The sequence below is a fragment of the Gymnoscopelus microlampas genome, assembly GCF_963454915.1.
Source record: "Gymnoscopelus microlampas genome assembly, chromosome: 14".
NCBI lineage: Eukaryota > Metazoa > Chordata > Actinopteri > Myctophiformes > Myctophidae > Gymnoscopelus > Gymnoscopelus microlampas.
The window spans coordinates 49186100-49209309 of NC_139951.1; the positions used below are offsets into that span (position 1 = coordinate 49186100).

The following is a 23210-nucleotide window of genomic DNA, read 5'->3' on the forward strand; positions in this document are numbered from 1 at the left end:
GCATTGTTTACCATGTGGGTGTCTGTCCCCCCCCCCCCCCCCGCCCCCCCCCCCCCCGTTATACAATCACTACAGCTTTAATATGGATTTATGAAGCTATTACCTGTAGAAGTGCTTATCGCTACCTGAGGGAGGGGGGGGGGGGGGGGGGGGGGGGGGGCTGTTCCCTTAAAATAAGGCCCATCATCGCCTCGTTATTTTTAATATTTCATTCTGTATAGGTAGTGGTGGAAAAAAGTACTCAAACGTTTTACTTAAGTACAAGTATCAGTACTGCAATGTCGAAGTACTCCGTTACAAGTAAAAATCCGGAATTCAAAATGTACAAAAGTATTGGTATCAAAATGTACTTAAAGTACCAAAACAAGTAAAAGTACTAAAATGTTTGAAAATAGCGATCTACAAGCTCACAACGCGTCGCGATGCGACGCGTTGTGAGCTTGTAGATCTGCTATTTTCAAATAGCCTAGGTATAAAATAGGGCTAAAGTGGTTAATGTGTGTTTTATAATGTAATAATGTATATCTGCAAAGTAACTAGTAACTAAAGTTTTCAAATAATAGTAGTGGAGTAAAAGTACAATATTTGCCTCTGAGATGTAGTGGAGTAGAAGTAAAAGTATAGACAATTGGAAATACTCCAGTGAAGTAAAAGTACCTCAAAATTGTACTCAAGTACAGTACTTGAGTAAATGTACTTAGTGACTTTACACCACTGCCTGTAGGCCAATGTAGATTTGTCTGATCAAAGTTGTAATTGTTTTTTTTTTTTACATTATTCCTTCATATTAACGTTATATCATCATTACAATCTTAGTGCCTTTATTTGGGGACCCCTTGCGGCATCCTCACGACCCACCAGAGGGACCCCGGCCCGCAGGTTGGGGAACGGTTGCCTTTTAGGACACGGCTGAACAGTCAGACACCAGACTGGTATCCATAGCAACGGGCAGGTCAAGGGTCATGGGAACAGCTGTTCACCATATTGATTGAGCCGCGGAGCCTCGATGACACCGCATGCTAATGAGCTCGTTTAGCACTAATTAACACTCACACACACATGGAAAGGAACTGAACACGTTCACTCTACTGTACTGTACTTAAGTACATTTTGGAGGTATTGGGATATACTTTCTTTCATTTTCAATTACATTTTCAATACTTTATACTTCTACTCCACTACATCTCAGAAGCAAATAGTGTACTTTTTACTCCACTATAATTATTTGAAAACTTAAAGGACGACTTCACCCATTTTCAACCTATCTTTATATAATTGGTCCTCACTAATGCTCATTATAATGAGTTACCATTTGTGTCTACTCACTCTGTGTCTCAGAGGAGGGCTGTGGACAGTTCAGAAACCCACCTACCAGTGACATCATCGATGGGGAATCCAAGCTAATAGACACGGCAGGCTTTCTATTCCTGGAGAGCTAGCATGCTATAATAGAAGATATTGTTCAAAAAGACACAATTTAAATCCTGTTTGAAATGACCAAACCTGCATACCGATGATGTCACTGGTAGGCCGCAAGGCAGGTTTCCCTCCTCTGAGACACAAGAGTGAATAAATGGTACCATATTATCATGAGCATTATGTGAGGACCAACCAGGCTTGTGAGCTTGTAGAGCGGCTATTTTCAGCAAAAGCTTTCTCCACAGTAACAGAAAAGAGACACTAGTATAGGGGGCGCCGATGGCCTAGTGGTTAAGGTGCATACCACACATACATACTGTAGGCACTGATTTAGCCTGACAGCGAGTCGCGAGTTAGATTCCCCATTCGACGACCTTTGCTGCTTTTCCTCCACCAGGGGAATTGTACATGTCCACAGAGACAGAGAGGTGTTCATGTCCACAGAGACAGAGAGGTGTTCATGTCCACAGAGACAGAGAGGTGTTCATGTCCACAGAGACAGAGAGGTGTTCATGTCCACAGAGACAGAGAGGTGTTCATGTCCACAGAGACAGAGAGGTGTTCATGTCCACAGAGACAGAGAGGTGTTCATGTCCACAGAGACAGAGAGGTGTTCATGTCCACAGAGACAGAGAGGTGTACATGTCCACAGAGACAGAGAGGTGTTCATGTCCACAGAGACAGAGAGGTGTTCATGTCCACAGAGACAGAGAGGTGTTCATGTCCACAGAGACAGAGAGGTGTTCATGTCCACAGAGACAGAGAGGTGTTCATGTCCACAGAGACAGAGAGGTGTTCATGTCCACAGAGACAGAGAGGTGTTCATGTCCACAGAGACAGAGAGGTGTTCATGTCCACAGAGACAGAGAGGTGTTCATGTCCACAGAGACAGAGAGGTGTTCATGTCCACAGAGACAGAGAGGTGTTCATGTCCACAGAGACAGAGAGGTGTACATGTCCACAGAGACAGAGAGGTGTTCATGTCCACAGAGACAGAGAGGTGTTCATGTCCACAGAGACAGAGAGGTGTTCATGTCCACAGAGACAGAGAGGTGTTCATGTCCACAGAGACAGAGAGGTGTTCATGTCCACAGAGACAGAGAGGACAGTGGCAGAGGGATAATAATGCAGAGTCACCATTTGTATTCCGTTCTGCACTCATGTGCGTCAAACAGCAGTAATATGTTATGAATACAGGCTGAGGAACAGCCTGGCTGGCCTTGGTTTGGACTGTTTCATCTGACTCTGTGTGGAGATGAAACTATACTGTATTACTAGCAACAAGACACTTTACATGTAGAGCAGAGACCCCACAGTCCATCCTGAACAACAAGACACTTTACATGTAGAGCAGAGACCCCACAGTCCATCCTGAACAACAAGACACTTTACATGTAGAGCAGAGACCCCACAGTCCATCCTGAACAACAAGACACTTTACATGTAGAGCAGAGACCCCACAGTCCATCCTGAACAACAAGACACTTTACATGTAGAGCAGAGACCCCACAGTCCATCCTGAACAACAAGACACTTTACATGTAGAGCAGAGACCCCACAGTCCATCCTGAGCAACAAGACACTTTACATGTAGAGCAGAGACCCCACAGTCCATCCTGAACAACAAGACACTTTACATGTAGAGCAGAGACCCCACAGTCCATCCTGAACAACAAGACACTTTACATGTAGAGCAGAGACCCCACAGTCCATCCTGAACAACAAGACACTTTACATGTAGAGCAGAGACCCCACAGTCCATCCTGAACAACAAGACACTTTACATGTAGAGCAGAGACCCCACAGTCCATCCTGAACAACAAGACACTTTACATGTAGAGCAGAGACCCCACAGTCCATCCTGAGCAACAAGACACTTTACATGTAGAGCAGAGACCCCACAGTCCATCCTGAACAACAAGACACTTTACATGTAGAGCAGAGACCCCACAGTCCATCCTGAACAACAAGACACTTTACATGTAGAGCAGAGACCCCACAGTCCCATCCTGAACAACAAGACACTTTACATGTAGAGCAGAGACCCCACAGTCCATCCTGAACAACAAGACACTTTACATGTAGAGCAGAGACCCCACAGTCCATCCTGAACAACAAGACACTTTACATGTAGAGCAGAGACCCCACAGTCCATCCTGAACAACAAGACACTTTACATGTAGAGCAGAGACCCACAGTCCCATCCTGAACAACAAGACACTTTACATGTAGAGCAGAGACCCCACAGTCCATCCTGAACAACAAGACACTTTACATGTAGAGCAGAGACCCCACAGTCCATCCTGAGCAACAAGACACTTTACATGTAGAGCAGAGACCCCACAGTCCATCCTGAGCAAGACATTTTGCGACAGTGGCAACGAAAAACTGGAATAAACGTCAGGCAGACCCAGGCTCTAGGGTGGGCGGCCTTCTGCCTCGACCGTGTCGGGGGGAAAGAAGAGACAGAAAAAACCTGGGACCACTAGGATCTGAGAACCTTAACTGCAACCAAGCCATAGCGTATGGAAACAATTCCATAACCTGTGAAATACGTTTCACGGCACGTTTTTACTTTTTTCTTGTCTATCTAAAAGAGACATTATTTGCAAATATGTCGGTCAACAAGACCGGGCCGATACCCGAGACGTACAGCCAATATATCAGTGCATCCCTAATAATAATAATAACTAGAAAATGTGCTCCTCGGAGCACAAGTCTCCGCCAGCAGACCCGTGCTATTTTAACCAAAGGAAATCACTTACCCTATCTTTAACCATAGTTTTCTAGAAATGTTCTGTGATGGATGATGGATGAAATGATGGATACTCTGTCTATAGGCCATGACCCATGTCCTATAGACAGAGTATCCATCCTATAGCCATGATGACCCATATCCTATAGCCATAGATTAGAACATCTAAGGATTAGAACATGTTAGCCAAGCTAACATGTTCAATCAGCCAAGCTAACATGTCCAATGTTAGCTTGGCTGATGGCACTGATGTCACTTCGAAACATGTAAACATGTTTCGAAGTGACACACCTGTTTATAGGACTCTATTTCGTCATGCGTCTCGCTAGCCAATCAAAGCACACCCTTTCAGCATATTGTCACGTGTCACGTGAAGCTTGACCGATGTTAGCTTGGTGGACACACGGAAGGACGAGAACGAAAACAATAGTCTCCTGGCGGAGACAATAATAACTTGAATTTATACAGCACCTTTAAAGGGACTACACCATGAATTTATCAAAATAATAATAATATTTAATATCATATTGTTTATGTCCCTCAAACCTTTTCCAAAAGGTTTGAGCCTAAATCAAGCCTCAGATATACTCATTCTGACTAACTTCTCTCTGGCTTATAAAGCACTTTCACCTGCAATACCACATTGTCCTGTTTGGCACGGGGCGCTATTGAGCCAGATTGTATGCATGTTATCTAATATAAAAATAAATACATTCAAAATAAATGTAAAACAAATATTATTATTTTTGTGGTTGGAACTGAGAAACGGGAGGTATTGTACCCTGACGTGATGTCACGTCAGGGACCAAATCAGTTTGGTCTGTTTTGAGACCAATTTACAGAAAACCCCAGATTTGCTGTGAAAGCCTGAGTGTTCAAACTGGGGTATTTTTTGGGGGATAGAAGAGAGGTAGGGGAGGACCAAAAACACACAAAAAAAGAAGAAAAACTTCAAATTCATGGTGTAGTCCCTTTAAAAAACCCAAGGACACTTTTCTATGGCAGAGGGTCCGCTTATTGGAGTGAGGGATCAGAGACGGAGAGGAGCCCCAAGTCAGAAGACCTCAGGTTCCGTGCTGGGCTGTATAAATCCTTGAGGAGGTTCTGACAGGTACCGCGGGGCTTTAAGGCACAGAGAGAGATTTATATAGGTGAGGAGGAGCAGTTTGAACAGAAAAAGGCATCTCATCTCCTATAGCGTCGTCACAAGCGAGAATGAAACAATGTGGTGTCTCTGTGTGCCGGAGCCCGGTGTGGTGTAGTCCAGTGGTTCTCAAACTTTTTCATGTCAAGGACCCCCAAATTGACACTTATTAGCCCGCGTACCCCCATTTGAAAAGATAAGCCAGGGACCCCCATAAGAGAAGATTTTTACGGCTCTAGCTGTAAAAAAAAATAATATCAAGGACCCCCAGTTTGACATGCATTAGGCGACGGACCCCCATTTAATGGCATTTCTATCCCTGGGACCCCAATTTGTATTGTAAAATCAATGTTAATTTAACTCTGAGAGTGTACAAATGGAACCATTTGTACACTCTCAGAGTTAGGGACCCATAAGGGTCCATTTGGTTCCTATCCATCATTTAGCTGGGGACCCCCTGGACCCCACTTTGAGAACCAATGGTGTAGAGCACATGTAACAGGCATGGAGCCTGGTGTGGTGTAGAGCACATGTAACAGGCATGGAGCCTGGTGTGGTGTAGAGCACATGTAACAGGCATGGAGCCTGGTGTGGTGTAGAGCACATGTAACAGGCATGGAGCCTGGTGTGGTGTAGAGCACATGTACAGGCATGGGAGTACGATGCACTTCCTCACTGAGTCTCTCCTCCATTCATGCTCGTGGGTTGATTAGCACACAGGAAGGAAGGGCAGCTTGTGAGGAACAGTGGGTGACAATCTGTCTCTGGTGGACCGCAGCCAGGATGGAGGCTTTCTGCCTCCCCCTCCCCCTCCTCCTCCTCCCCCTCCCCCTCCCCCTCCTCCCCCTCCTCCTCCTCCTTCTCCTCCTCCTCGAGGAGCTCAGCAATGTGATGCTACTGGAACACACATTGACTCACTGGTAGGGGAGATACAGCTCATCTAATTAACACGTTCCCTGCCATTTACAGAGATCTCCGTCAATTAAAAAAATAAACCGTTTTGACCCTGCAAGACCGGGAACGCACGATTTCTTTGGGCTATTCATAAATAGCAGATCTACAAGCTCATAGCGCGGCACCGAGTGCCGCGCTATGAGCTTGTAGATCTGCTATTTATTGAAAAAACATGAAAATGTACGTGCAAATCTTTGAATATCTATTTTTTTAAAGCGAACATTTGTAACTCAAATCTTTGCTTCTGGGGATTCTACACATGTCTTCTAAATCCTAACAACAAATAAAAACGAATGTTTGCTATCATGTCAAGGACCCCCAAAATGTTATGTAGTTGGCCACGGACCCCCATCTCAAAATAGTTCGTTTTTATTATAATCAATTACATTTCAGGGGATTTTTTTTTAATTATAGGCGACATAACTTTTCCAAAATAGCAAAAAAAGAATAGCAGATCTTCAAGCTCTCAATTGTGAGCTTGTAGATCTGCTATTTTCAAACATTTTTGTACTTTTACTTTTGGTACTTTAAGTACATTTTGATACTAATACTTTTGTACTTTTACTCAAGTGAATTTTGAATTCCGGGCTTTTACTTGTAACGGAGTACTTCTACATTGCAGTATTGATACTTTTACTTAAGTAAAACATTTGAGTACTTTTTCCACCACTGGCCAGTAGGAATCAGTTTGCACAACAACTACATTGGGGAGAAAAGAGGTAGAAAAGGATAAAGTAATCTGTAGTCGCAGCCCTTACTGTCATTGTACCCCAGAATGCCTACTAGTGGCAGACGACCCACAATGCATTGGGCATTCCAGTGCTTACTCAGCGTAAAACGATACAAGCAATATGTATGTAAATGTGTGTGTGTGTGTGTCTGCTGTCTATTAACAACGTATCCATAGGATAATTATTCATGTCTACCTCAAGGGAGTCGCATGGGCCTGAACATGATGAGACATTTAAACTCGTCTTGTGACACAAAGCAACACAACACAGACATGTGACACAAAGCAACACAACACAGACAATTTATAATCACAATGAAGGCACTTAGCAGGACCAGAGAGACTTAGAAATTAGAGTATACAGTATGAACCCTACTCAACAGATGATAGGCTACGTGGTGATGTCAATACACTGCAAAGAGAACACTAGTATTCCACAGTAACTAGGAAACTCAACACTATCATGTGTCAAAATGGACACATACAGACAGACAGACAGACAGATGGGTATAACGGGTATTGCATAACAGGGTGGGGAATGCATTCCCTATATTTGCGTCGTTCCCGAGCAAGCCGGCCCGGTACCCAGCAGGCACCTGTCTGCTTGATTTAAACTAGACCAAACAATAGTGTGTGACGTGACTACTTCTTTTTAAGTGTTTTTGTACGAGCTGTGTGCTTGTAGATCGGCTATTTTCCCCTATTCAACCGTACGGCAAAGTACATATAGGCATGGAGTGGATAATTAGAGGGATATGAGGGAGGGCTGAACTCAGATCCAGCTGCCCTCGGGGCGTCTAGCATCCATTTCCCCTGGCCTGACTGTGACCAGCAGATCACTGATGAGACGCAGGTGTGTTCCCTGTGAGGGCAGAGTGACACTAACACCTCCTCCACACTGCATTAACCCATTGAGACGTGGAACTGCGTCATTTTTAGATTTGAGCTAAAAAAGCATTATTTTACACTTTGGGCTATTCAAAAATAGCAGATCTACAAGCTCATAGCGCGGCACCGAGTGCCGCGCTATGAGCTTGTAGATCTGCTATTTTTGAAAAATCGTGAAAATGTGTGCAAATCTTTGAATATAATACTTATAAAGCGAACATTTTTAGCGGCGCTAGCCACTCTATACCTTTAGGTATAGAGTGGATCCTGCTCTATACCTGACTTTGTCCGTGTTCACCGTCAACGTTCTGATTGGTCAGACGCGTCAACAAAGTGATTGGTCAAGCTTCACGTGACACATGGCTAAACACATCATAAACACATATCGATGACAAAATGTATCAAAGGCGCCGCTACCTTCACACAGGGTGTGATTTTTAACTCAAATCTTTGCTTCTGGGGGGTCCCCTGGAACAAAATATTTTGAGATGGGGGTCCGCGGCCAAATACATATCATTTTGGGGGTCCTTGACATGAAAAAGATTGAGCACCACTGATATAGAAACATACGTTTTTTCAGAATACTGTTGGGATCTAGGAGACATGTAGAATCGGCTTCAGGTCTCAATGGGTTAAGGCCCGGCCACGCTGTCAGTCAGTCAGTCGTTGGGTCCAGGCACATCCCAGCTTTATTTGCTGAGCGCTAATTGGATTCTTTTTTTTTTTCTTCTCCCACCTCGGCGGAAAATGAGCTGTCAATTAAGAGCCCTCGCGATTAGACTGAAGCCGTTTGATTCCTGTCAAAGATGCCTGTGCCTGCTCTCACACATCTCCACTCTCTGGAATGTTCCACCTCCACCATGGGTGAGGGGGGGGGGGGGGGGGGGGGGGTTGTTATGATAACTGATCAGCTCTGGTGCACAGGTTGCAAACTGGCAAGAATGGTCACAGTATCTGTTGTCAACAGGTACTACTACTATGTACCATGACAGTGTTTACACTAGGTAAAGCATCAGTGGTGAATATTAACCTACATGATGAGTAAGATGAAGTTTCTTACTGGTTCTGAATGTTGGTATTATAGATGTATCGGTTAGCGAGGCATCTCTTTGCCCTGTGATGAGATGAGAGTTAAATGAAGACTTTGACTGTGTGAGTGTTAATGTGACGGATCAGGATGTGTGTTAGTCAAGATGAAAGGAACTCTGTGTGTGTGTGTGTGTGTGTGTGTGTGCGTGTGTGTGTGTGTGTGTGTGTTATATTATTGATGCCAGGGGACTCCCCTCAGTGCTTCCTAATGGCACCCAGGATGCCGCGGGGGGGGGGGGGGGGGTGGGTGGCCTGATTGATCCAAAATGGCCTCTCTGGGTTTGAGAGGCCACACCCCCTTGATGGCTTCATGCTGGAATGCTGGTCTCTATGACTGCAGAAAAAAAACGTTTTCATTTCTAGGACCCCCATTTGATACCAAGTTCTTATCTCAACCACCTCAATCTACACTGTAAAATCCTCAGTGTCAATTTAACCGTGAGATTGTATTACAAATGTAATGAAATGATGGAAGATGGCTCTGTCTTTATAACTTTATAAAGTAAACGTATACACTATTAGGATGCTTCATATCCAGGTAGGTACACACCTGTGACAATAGGGCAGCTCTGTGCAGAACGTTAACTCATTCACTGCCAGACTCCCAGCCCTCTAGCTGCATCATGGGCCTCAATGCTCTGCCCAGTCCTCTAGCTGCATCATGGGGCTCAATGCTCTGCCCAGTCCTCTAGCTGCATCATGGGCCTCAATGCTCTGCCCAGTCCTCTAGCTGCATCATGGGCCTCAATGCTCTGCCCAGTCCTCTAGCTGCATCATGGGGCTCAATGCTCTGCCCAGTCCTCTAGCTGCATCATGGGGCTCAATGCTCTGCCCAGTCCTCTAGCTGCATCATGGGCCTCAATGCTCTGCCCAGTCCTCTAGCTGCATCATGGGCCTCAATGCTCTGCCCAGTCCTCTAGCTGCATCATGGGGCTCAATGCTCTGCCCAGTCCTCTAGCTGCATCATGGGGCTCAATGCTCTGCCCAGTCCCCTAGCTGCATCATGGGCCTCAATGCTCTGCCCAGTCCTCTAGCTGCATCATGGGGCTCAATGCTCTGCCCAGTCCTCTAGCTGCATCATGGGGCTCAATGCTCTGCCCAGTCCTCTAGCTGCATCATGGGGCTCAATGCTCTGCCCAGTCCTCTAGCTGCATCATGGGGCTCAATGCTCTGCCCAGTCCTCTAGCTGCATCATGGGCCTCAATGCTCTGCCCAGTCCTCTAGCTGCATCATGGGGCTCAATGCTCTGCCCAGTCATCTAGCTGCATCATGGGGCTCAATGCTCTGCCCAGTCCTCTAGCTGCATCATGGGGCTCAATGCTCTGCCCAGTCATCTAGCTGCATCATGGGGCTCAATGCTCTGCCCAGTCCTCTAGCTGCATCATGGGCCTCAATGCTCTGCCCAGTCCTCTAGCTGCATCATGGGGCTCAATGCTCTGCCCAGTCCTCTAGCTGCATCATGGGGCTCAATGCTCTGCCCAGTCCTCTAGCTGCATCATGGGGCTCAATGCTCTGCCCAGTCCTCTAGCTGCATCATGGGCCTCAATGCTCTGCCCAGTCCTCTAGCTGCATCATGGGGCTCAATGCTCTGCCCAGTCCTCTAGCTGCATCATGGGGCTCAATGCTCTGCCCAGTCCTCTAGCTGCATCATGGGGCTCAATGCTCCCAACACGTCATGTAATCCAAGCACAACAGATGGGAGCCTTTTCAATTCATTCACATTTTGGCAACGTGTGTGTGTGTGTGTGTGTGTGTGTGTGTGTGTGTGTGTGTGTGTGTGTGTGTGTGTGTGTGTGTGTGTGTGTGTGTGTGTGTGTGTGTGTGTGTGTGTGTGTGTGTGTGTGTGTGTCTGGACTGTCTATCTGTCTGTCTCTGTATATCGTTGTCAGGCAGAAACCTATTATCTCCATATTCTAACCTTTCTGTTTTCTCATAAATTAACTACAGCGTCACACAAAGGCATTAAAAAGTAGCAGATCCGGTCCAGGCACCTAGGTTGCTAATGACAGCCTGACAGCGTGTCGCGGGTTCGAATGCCGTTCCCGAAACCTTTGCTGCGTGTCACTCTCTCTCCCCTGTCAGTCTACTGATCATCAATAAAATAAAGGCAAAAGAAAAGAAGTTAAAAAAAGGACCGGATCTACAAGCTCGAAACGTGGCGCGAAGCGACAAGTTTCGAGCTTGTAGATCTGCTACTTTTGATGCTTTTCCATTGGAATCCGGAAAAGTAACAGTTTTGGACATGTGAGGTTTCCACCCGACAGAGAGACAATATCTTTTTTTTTCCTCTGAAGCAGCTTAAAAGTGTGGGGGACATCAGATCAGATTAGACGTGTTCACCAGTGAACTGCAATCTCTTCACATCTTGAATGGGATGTGATTACGCTCCGCTCTGGCGTAGTCGGCAGGATGAATGACAACTAATAGCTAATCATGATGATAGCGGCTTAGCGCGTAGGCGTACAAGGGGGGGGGGGGGGGGGGGGGCGAGACCACTGCTGGGAGATCCCAGAAGTGGAGACTAATGCCGAAAAATAGCAGATCTACCGGCTGACAGCGCGTCGCGGAATGCGCATGACAACGCCACAAGTACGTGGACTATAAATCCAGGCCTCACTTCAATTCAGTTGATCAGACCTCCTTGAATCGGCGCCATTAAATTAGCCTATAGGCTAGGCTGGGTCGTTAATTGAATGGCGCCTTGCTGAATCACGGCCTTATCGAGCCGCCCCCCCGTGCTGGCGGCTTGATAAGGCGCGGTGCTTCTTTTGTTTTGTCGTTCAACAATGCAGAGCGACGGCTCGCAGCGCGGTGAACGTTGGGAGGCAGATGCCTCCACAGATCGTGGCTTTGCGAAGCACGACGGAGAAACAGGGTTAATTGAGCGGGCGGGGGGGGGGGGGGGGTTTAGGAGAGACGGCGTTGGTTAACATGACAGAGCAACACAATAAGAAAGGAATGAAACTAATGTAAAGTATTGTAAAAAAAACATTTTGGACCAAAACACTTCACTAGAAGACTTACTCCATGTTACTCCATGTTGATGTTCGGACCTCAAAAGTATAGTATACCTGCGCACGCACGCTCGCACGCACAAACACACACACACACACACACACACACACACACACACACACACACGTGAGCACACACACACACATACTGAGGTATTTGTAAAGCCAGGATTCTCCTTGCAGCAGAACATCAAAGGTAGTTGAATATCTTCCTATCGAACCATCTCACACTGGCATCAAACACACAGCTTAGCAGCCAGCTCATGATGTCCACACGCACGCACGCACGCACGCACACACACACACGCACACACACACACGCACACGCACACGCACACACACACACACACACACACACACACACACACACACACACACACACACACACACACACGCTGCGTGGGGCTTCAGTCTGAATTGGCTCCAGTGTCGGCGATTACGAGGAGGGGATTCGAATTTCCCTAAACCAATCACAAGAGATCCACGGATCCGCCTACACCTGATGTCATCGCACAGCTATTTGGTGATTGGCTTGTGTCGTTAGATCCACCCCCACCTCCGACTCTCATTGGACGGTACTTTTTGTATCGAATAAATCCTATAGGCTCACATTTCAACACCAGACCAAGAGGGGCGGTCCATTCAGAGAGTGGGCGGGGTCTATGGTCTGGAACCAGGCTAGAAAGTTCTCTGTTCCAAGTAAAAGTGTGAGTATAAAAAGTATAAAAGCATTGGCATCAAAATATACTTAAATAAAGTAGTATACAAGTAAAAGCACCAAAACTTTTGTTTTGTTTTGGGTGGGGGGGGATTAGCCGATCTACAAGCTCACAACGTGTCGCATGACTCGCATCGCGAGGTGTTGTGAGCTTGTAGATCGGCTGCAAATAGTACACAATAGGGCTTAATTGGTTAATGTATGTTTTAACAAGTAACTAAAGCTGAATAATGTATTGTAGTGGAGTAAAAAAGTACAATATATTATAATATTTATAATATAATATTTGCCTTTGAGATGAAAACGATCAAGTAAATACTACAAAATACACGAGTACATTGAGTAAATGTACTTGTAGTTACATGTGGATACAAAGGGTCTGTTTTCATAGAGACACATCATCCTCTCTCCTTCCTCCACGGCCCTCCAGCGCCACCTGTCTGCCGTGGGCCGGTAGTGATTCTGTTAGACCTTGGTCTGTCCTTTAGACTGGAGGCGTGGATTTACAACCCACACACACACACTGTGTGTGCTTCTGTGTGTGTGTGTGTGTGTGTGTGTGTGTGTGTGTGTGTGTGTGTGTGTGTGTGTGTGTGCTGGTGTTAGACACAGACAGTGAAGGCAGAGTATAAAAGGCTTCCAGTAAAGCAGCAGATAGCATAGCAACGCCCTGAGAGCCTTCTGTAGCCCTTCACTCCCCCTGCGGGCCTCGATCTGCACTACTCTACACTTTAGACAACACACACACACACACACACACACACACACACACACACACACACACACACACACACACACACACACACACACACAGGGTGTGCGTACGTGCGTATGAACACTCTGGACGTGTGTGATGACATCACAGAGGCACATCAGCCAAGTGCTGTCCCATTTCACAGGCACAACTTGTGCCCTACGTGCCCTCCACAGGGCAGCACCCTACCCACCCTACCCACTAGTGATGAGCGGTGCGGGTGGGTCGAGTCAGAATTTCAGAGGCAATTATGCGGGCTGTGGGTGAGCGGGTCAGCCGCTCTCACACGCAAAAAAAAAAAAAAAAAATCACATGCTCTTGTTTTGTCTTTATTCCTAATAAGAATAAGAAGAATAACAATAAAACAGTTTGAATACACTTGGGGATTATTTTCTAACCATGATTTTACAGAATTTAAAAAAAATCGAGGGTCGCGGGGCGGGTTGAGCCATAGATTTATATATGGGTTCGCGGGGCGGGTTGAGGCGGGTTGGGTTCTGTGGCGGGGCGGGGCGGGTCATTAAAAAACCCGACCCGTGCATCACTACTACCCACTCTACCCACCCTACCCTACCCACCCTGCCCAGGACCAGTGGTAGAAGAAGTACTCACATTGTGTACTTAAGTAAAAGTAGCAATACCACCATGCAGAAATACTTTGTTACAAGTAAAAGTACCAGTATTCACAAAATTTGCGATTTCTGCCCGACAGCTACGCTGTAATGTTTTAGTGCTGGCAGTCTGTAGGCCATGAGCCTGTAGTCAGTGTGACATGTCCATTAGAATGTTCAGTTCTCCACCTCACCCACATGACAAGACTTCTCTCTCTCTCAGCATGACTGTACTGTATGCAGCCAACACTACTTTATACATGTATCGATTACATCAACTAATACAATTAGTATATCATTTAACACAGTGGTTTTCAACCAGTGGTCCTTGAGAGAGTACCAGGGGGTCCCCAGCAAAATTAGTTCATAGCATCACAATCATTTTTAACCACTTAGCTTAGGCTATTCAAAAATAGCAGATATACAAGCTCAAAGCGCGGCACCGAGTGCCGCGCTATGAGCTTGTAGATCTGCTATTTTTGAAAAACCTTGAAAAACTGTTCATATCTTTGATCATTTATATTTATTAAAGCAAAAATTAACTGATGTCTTTGCTTCTGGGGGGTCCCTGGCACGAAACATTTTCAAATGGGGGTCCGCGGCCAAATGTATATCAATTTAGGGGTCCTTGGCATGAAAAAGGTTGAAAACCACTGATCTAACACATTTGAGACAAACATGTGAAATGGGACATTCTTCATAATGAGTATTTGTACTATTGATACTTTACATTTAGATGTCGATACCTTTGTATTTTCTCTCAGGTGAAATGATGACCACAGGGCTTTCCCTTGTAACAGAGTATATGTACACTGTGATGCTGATATACAGTAATTATACTGTAGGTATAAGTATAAGTCTGACCCCTTACATGTTTTAAATTATGAATATCAACTGATACTCTCCATGAGGCGGTTTAGAGTCCCAAAATATAAGAAAAGCAGGCTAAAGAACTCTTTTGTACATCAGTCTGTTCTGCTTTTAAACCAAAATCGGTAAACCAAGAGGATTTGTTCTACTGTTCTTGTCTCTGTCTGCTTCTGTGATGTGTGTCCTGTAATGCATTGGTTCTCAAAGTGGGGTCCGGGGACCCCCAGGGGTACTTGAGGGGGTTCCAGGGGGTCCCCAGCTAAATGATGGATAGGAACCAAATGGACCCTTATGGTTCTGTAACTCTGAGAGTGTACAAATGGAACCAAATGGACCCTAACGGGTCCATTTGGTTCCATTTGTACACTCTCAGAGTTAAGTTAACCTTGATTTTACAATATAAATTGGGGTCCCAGAGATAGAAATGCCATTAAATGGGGGTCCGTAGCCTAATGCATGTCAAACTGGGGGTCCTTAAAATGTATCTTTTCAAATGGGGGTCCGCGGGCTAATAAGTGTCCATTTGGGAGTCCTTTACATGAAAAAGTTTTGAGAACCACTGCTGTAATGTACCTTGTGTAATTTATTGTGTATGTCCTGTCTGTATCTTGAGCGGTGACGTCATGGACACGAAGCAAATGTCAGTGAGAGCTGACAATAAAGTCGTATCGTATCGTATAACACTGTGATGATACAGTAGTTTGTACTGTAGGTAAAACATGGTGGTGCTACAACAGTAGTTATACAGTAGGTAAACCACTGTGAGTTGCAGAGACAGAATTCCATTCATTAGACAGAGTCTCACAGCCACATCAAAGACATGAGTCCCTGCAGAAACAGGATGTTTCAACACTCCACACACACACACACACACACACACACACACACACACCGGTGCAGGTTGAGTCGTGTGTGTGTGTGTGTGTGTGTGTGTGTGTGTGTGTGTGTGTGTGTGTGTGTGTTCAGACAGACTCACCACTGCTCCTACTCTTGCGGTTGGCCTTCCCGCCCGTCAGAAGCATCTTCAAGCTGTTCCTGAACATGGCTGCAACGCTTTACACAGCAACCTGGAGACACAAGACACTTAACATTAACTCAACACTCTACACAGCAACCTGGAGACACACAACACTTAACGTTAACTCAACACTCTACACAGCAACCTGGAGACACACAACACTTAACGTTAACTCAACACTCTACACAGCAACCTGGAGACACACAACACTTAATGTTAACTCAACACTCTACACAGCAACCTGGAGACACAAGACACTTAACGTTAACTCAACACTCTACACAGCAACCTGGAGACACAAGACACTTAACGTTAACTCAACACTCTACACAGCATGGAGACACAAGACACTTAATGTTAACTCAACACTCTACACAGCAACCTGGAGACACAAGACACTTAACGTTAACTCAACACTCTACACAGCAACCTGGAGACACAAGACACTTAACGTTAACTCAACACTCTACACAGCAACCTGGAGACACAAGACACTTAACGTTAACTCAACACTCTACACAGCAACCTGGAGACACAAGACACTTAACGTTAACTCAACACTCTACACAGCAACCTGGAGACACAAGACACTTAACGTTAACTCAACACTCTACACAGCAACCTGGAGACACAAGACACTTAACGTTAACTCAACACTCTACACAGCATGGAGACACAAGACACTTAACGTTAACTCAACACTCTACACAGCAACCTGGAGACACAAGACACTTAACGTTAACTCAACACTCTACACAGCAACCTGGAGACACAAGACACTTAACGTTAACTCAACACTCTACACAGCAACCTGGAGACACAAGACACTTAACATTAACTCAACACTCTACACAGCAACCTGGAGACACAAGACACTTAACGTTAACTCAACACTCTACACAGCAACCTGGAGACACAAGACACTTAACGTTAACTCAACACTCTACACAGCAACCTGGAGACACAAGACACTTAACGTTAACTCAACACTCTACACAGCAACCTGGAGACACAAGACACTTAACGTTAACTCAACACTCTACACAGCAACCTGGAGACACAAGACACTTAACGTTAACTCAACACTCTACACAGCAACCTGGAGACACAAGACACTTAACATTAACTCAACACTCTACACAGCATGGAGACACTGAACACCTGATCAACACTCTACACAGAAACGTGGAGTGACAAATGTTTGTGCGTACTGTATAGGTACTTTTTTATACTGACCACATGAACCCTAGCATCCCAGGGTTAAGCACATTTCAAGAATGTCCTTCTAATGTGTGAGGGGGCTGTGATTTTTCCATTACTTTTTTAATGTATTTTTTGCATTTCTTTTAATGTTTATTTTTAGCGGCGCTAGCCGCTCTATACCTTTAGGTATAAAGCGGATCCTGCTCTATACCTGACTTTGTCCGTGTTCACCGTCAACGTTCTGATTGGTCAGACCCGTCAACGTTCTGATTGGTCAGACCCGTCAACGTTCTGATTGGTCAGACACGTCAGCAAAGTGATTGGTCAAGCTTCACGTGACACGTGGCTATAAACACATTATAAACACATATCGATGACAACATGTATCAAAGGCGCCGCTACCTTCACACAGGGTGTGATTTTTTATTAATTTTTTATACCCTCATACCTGACTAACTACTTCTACATAGTGAGTGACAGCCACAGCCACAACACTAGAGAGAGCGACTATGATTTGGTAACACCACCTAAAATTATATGTATTTGGCCGCGGACCCCCATCAAAATATTTTGTTCCAGGGACCCCCCAGAAGCAAAGATTTGAGTTAAAAATGTTCGCTTTAAAAATATATATATTCAAAGATTTGCACACATTTTCACGATTTTTCAAAAATAGCAGATCTACAAGCTCATAGCGCGGCACTCGGTGCCGCGCTATGAGCTTGTTAGATCTGGTATTTTTGAATAGCCCAAAGTGTAAAATAATGCTTTTTAGCTCAAGTCTAAAAATGACACAGTTCCAGGTCTTAGTGGGTTAACACAGAGGACTATGTCACAGACAGGTCAGACACAGGACATTGTAATAATGTAGGATTTTAATTAAATAGGCAAGAAGGAGTCAGTTACCCCCCCGTCCCGACTGACGCCCCGGGACTTCGTTAGTCCAACGTAGGAGAACCTTAAAAAAACGAGGAGATGATTGCTTGGATTTTGCCACGTCATAAAAAAGAAAACCTCAGGGTAAGAGAGAGACAGAGAGAGAGAGAAAGAATTCAAATGAAAATGCCTCCATGTAGAACTAATCTAATGGTCTGACTTCAAGCAGCCATGGCTGACTCACTGCCTGGCCTCTGGCACACGCACACTGCTCCCACACACCACTATGACTCATACCTAAAATACATTTCATACAAAAAATACTTAAAGGTGCAGCAAGTGATATTTGTTTTGCCAAAAATAACTGTTAAATATGTTAAATAGCTCTATATTGTGATAGTAATCATTACTATAGAGTGTTTGTTCAGTAACAGTGTTAAATAGCTCTATATTGTGATAGTAATCATTACTATAGAGTGTTTGTTCAGTAACAGTGTTAAATAGCTCTATATTGTGATAGTAATCATTACTATAGAGTGTTTGTTCAGTAACAGTGTTAAATAGCTCTATATTGTGATAGTAATCATTGCTATAGAGTGTTTGTTCAGTAACAGTGTTAAATAGCTCTATATTGTGATAGTAATCATTACTATAGAGTGTTTGTTCAGTAACAGTGTTAAATAGCTCTATATTGTGATAGTAATCATTACTATAGAGTGTTTGTTCAGTAACAGTGTTAAATAGCTCTATATTGTGATAGTAATCATTACTATAGAGTGTTTGTTCAGTAACAGTGTTAAATAGCTCTATATTGTGATAGTAATCATTACTATAGAGTGTTTGTTCAGTAACAGTGTTAAATAGCTCTATATTGTGATAGTAATCATTACTATAGAGTGTTTGTTCAGTAACAGTGTTAAATAGCTCTATATTGTGACAGTAATCATTACTATAGTGTGTGTTCAGTAACAGTGTTAAATAGCTCTATATTGTGATAGTAATCATTGCTATAGAGCGTTTGTTCAGTAACAGTGTTAAATAGCTCTATATTGTGATAGTAATCATTACTATAGAGTGTTTGTTCAGTAACAGTGTTAAATAGCTCTATATTGTGATAGTAATCATTGCTATAGAGCGTTTGTTCAGTAACAGTGTTAAATAGCTCTATATTGTGACAGTAATCATTACTATAGAGTGTGTGTTCAGTAACAGTGTTAAATAGCTCTATATTGTGATAGTAATCATTGCTATAGAGTGTTTGTTCAGTAACAGTGTTAAATAGCTCTATATTGTGATAGTAATCATTACTATAGAGTGTTTGTTTTTTTCAGTTTACAGCAGGGGTCTTCAACAGGGGGTCCGCCAAATCTTTATGTGATATGATTTTTCTTTTTACCATAACCACTCGAAACCTAGCATCCCTTCTCTGAGGAGAACTTTAGCCAAAAATAGCAGATCTACAAGCTCACAACGCCTCGCGCTGCGAGGCGTTGTGAGCTTGTAGATCGGCTATTTTTGGCAAAGAGGTATAGGATGTAGAGGGAAAAAAGAGCAGACCAAGTAAACAAAAAAAAAGTATAATTTACTTGAGCACCTGCCCCTCAAAATGTCTGTGCACGCCACTGCCTCTATGCCAGACATCAGACACGCTAGGGCAGTCTACCGTATAGCCCTAAAGCCTGACTTCTATCATGGCTGTGTGTCCGTGTGGAGCCCGTTCACAAGCTAACAAAGCGCAACACACTCTCCGGTACCCAACAACGCCACTCAACAAAGCCCCTACCCCCCCCCCCCCCCCCCCATAGCCCCTAACTAACCCCAACTACAGGCTTATAAGTCCATAACCTTAACCCCTAAACATAACCTCTACATGTCTAATCCTAAATCCTCAAAACTTCCCTAATTGTAAAAAGCCCCAAAACAACCATTTATCTTTGTGAGGACCTGAAAATGCACCTTTCAGGAGGTCAAAGGGGGGGGCGGGGAGGGGGGGGGTACTTATCACTTATCTCTTAGACAGGCGACTGATTTGATTTGATTGAAAATATTCAATCAAATCAGGGAGCAGGAACCTGGCTCCTCACAATGTGTGTTTCTCAACATCCTACTGTACTTGTTGATACATTAAGTCCTCAGTAGTATAGTATTAATACACACACACGCAGCAGATGTTGGCTATTGGGGGGGGGGGGGCAGTGAGTCAGCACGCCCCCCCCCCCCCCCCCCGCCCCAGACGGTCTCCAGCTGAGCAGAAGGCTCTGGACCCAAAACAACAACAACCTCCTCTAACAGACAGACCCCTCCCTCCTCATCCACCCCTCCCCTCATCTAAGAGACAACATGAGCAGAGAGGGGAGGGGGCTTCTGATGCAGGTCACTGCCTGTGACCTTGAAGGGGGGGGGGGGGGGTGGGGGGGTCATGCAAGGCCACGGTAGGGCTGAGCAGCATCATATCCATCCATATATGAGACGCTATGATATTCTGGTATTTTGGTACAAATGGTGATGCAACATAAATGTTGTTGTTTTCCTGTTATAAAGCACGTGAGCCTTATTTTATACGTTCAATAGAAAACATGGCCGTTCATCGGCTACTCATTTGCATACAGTGACACACTTACAGATGAACAGATGGCCATTATAATATATCTCACACAACTTAAGCCCCAGTTTATAACTTTTATAGATTTTGGAAGATTTGGGAACATCTGCTGCCTGCCCCCCCTCCCTGTGTGTGTGTGTGTGTGTGTGTGTGTGTGTGTGTGTGTGTGTGTGTGTGTGTGTGTGTGTGTGTGTGTGTGTGTGTGTGTGTGTGCGTGTGCGTGTGCGTGTGTGTGTGTATATATGTGTGTTTTAAACTTGTGAGGGACACATGTCATATTAAATAGCATCCTATGTCCATGTCTAAATATTTCAAAACATTTAAAAAACATTCAAATATTTTCCTGAATAATAATCTATAAAAGGTATAAATGGTGTGCATGTGTACGTAGTGCTAACACTAGTTAAAGAATCCCCAGCACACCCGTGTAGAACTACTGTAACTCGTATGTTACTATAATATCAGTGGTTCCCAAACTTTTTCATGTCAAGGACCCCCAAAATGATATGTATTTGGCCGCGGACCCCCATCTGAAAATATTTTGTTCCAGGGACCCGCCAGAAGCAAAGATTCGAGTTAAACATGTATATATTATATATATATGAATGTATATATTCAAAAGATTTGCACACATTTTCACGACTTTTTCCCCCCCAAAAATAGCAGATCTACAAGCTCATAGCGCGGCACTCGGTGCCGAGCTATGAGCTTGTAGATCTGCTATTTTTTTTTAATAGCCAAAGAAATCTAAAGTGACACAGATGCGTTCCCGGTCTTAATGGGTTAAATAAATCATCTGATATACAGTAGATATGGCCTAGTGTGTACATAACTGAAGCTGTCCTTTATCTGTAAGTCTACCTCTAACAGGGGGCCGGGGGGGACTAACAACGCCACTGCTTTCATTAAACTCCACTTATAATAACTGGCATCATCACACCTCTATAAACAGCTCTCTGGGGAACATGTAAATGAGGCAGAGCTTACAGTAAACAGGAGAGCCTCACAATATCACTTTATAACTAGGTTTACTGCATCAGAGTCAAGTGAGCCCCCAAAAAAACACCCTTTTAATTTACTACCTGGTCTCCCTGTGCAGGCCCTAAGGGTCGGCTGGCAGAAAGGACCTGTCAGTTTACTGGTAATTGAAATGTAGTCGGGTATAATCCGCCGCCAAAGTGGGTCAAAGACGTGAGGAAATATGGAATTTGAGGGGGGAAAGTACAGAAATATCTAAAGGAAACATTCTAGTACCAAATTGAGAGAACTCTGTCTGTCTGTCTGTCTGTATCCATAATGTCTAGACAATAGCTGTGGCTCTTGTCTTGACTCTTTGTGTCTCCTACCGGAACCGCTGCTGGTCATCACATTATTGGCTTAGGAATGAGACATAAAATATATATATATCTATGAATTCACGGACTGACAAAAAAAAGTCATTTTGGGGGTGAACTATCCCTTTAAAGCTCTTAATTTGCATTTTTGCCAAGTCTGCGCGTAGTATATTGGCGCCTCCTAGCTGTATGCAAAGGACACACACCCTGTGTGCATTTTGGTTCCCAACTATCAATCGTTCATTAGCTGGGTGGGGACCCCCTGGGACCCCCCTGGAACCCCCTGGGACCCCCTGGAACCCACTCAAGGACCTCTGGGGGTCCTCGGACCCGTCGCTAAGAACCAGTGGGCTACAGTATGGACTTGGTCAGTTGGTTTACATTGGATGACATACATTTCACAAACGTGTCGCTGGACTCAGGGCTGGGAAACGTCCTGTAAAGCAGTGGTTCTCAACCTGTGGGTGGGGACCCCACATGATGTTTTCAATTCAAAAATATCATTATTTTGGGGGTCCCGTCCCTAGTTCAAATATCATTATTTTGGGGGTCCCGTCCCTCTAGTTCAAATATGATCGTGGCCTGAAAAGGTTGAGAACCACTGCCTTAAAGTTAAGGGCGGCCGTAGCCGAATGGTTAGAGAGGTAATAGAAGGTCACAGGTTTGATTCCCGGCCCCAGAAAATGAGTCAAGGTGTCCCTGAGCAAGACACTTAAACCCTAACTATAGCCCCCCCCCCCTCCAGGATCAAACAGCTCTAATTGAATTAAGTAGAGTAATGAATACATAGACGCTCCGTGTCAGATCAATACGGGACGCTTTCACACTTTGTAATGAGAGGATTCATTTCAATGAGTTGAGTGACAGGAGGAAGAACTCCTCTACCACATATAGGCTCTGATGCAGTCTGACAGGCAGCTGTGGAAAGTAACTAAGTACATTTACTCAAAGCACTGTAATTAACTACCATTTGAGGTATTTTCACTTTACTTTACTGGAGTATTTCCAATTTCGAATACTTTTACTTCTACTCCACTACATCTCAGAGGCAAATATTGTACTTTTACTCCACTACAATTATTAGAAAACTTTAGTTACTACTTACTTTGTAGATTTTGATTATTATTATTAACCACTTCAGCCCTATTTAAACTTTGGCTATTTGAAAATCGCAGATCTACAAGCTCACATCGTGACGTGAGTCACGATGCGACAAAGGAAAGTATTGCCA

General features: G+C 44.5%; 1 protein-coding gene across 1 annotated transcript in view; it reads right to left on the reverse strand.

The window, feature by feature from the left end:
* tanc2b (tetratricopeptide repeat, ankyrin repeat and coiled-coil containing 2b) overlaps positions 1-23210 on the reverse strand; it is a 325118-nt gene that overhangs the window by 200618 nt on the left and 101290 nt on the right. The window contains exon 3 of the mRNA XM_084079120.1: positions 15923-16013. Within this exon, the coding sequence (XP_083935246.1) occupies positions 15923-15989 (67 nt within the window). The 5' untranslated portion in view covers positions 15990-16013. The remainder of the gene's footprint in view (positions 1-15922; positions 16014-23210) is intronic.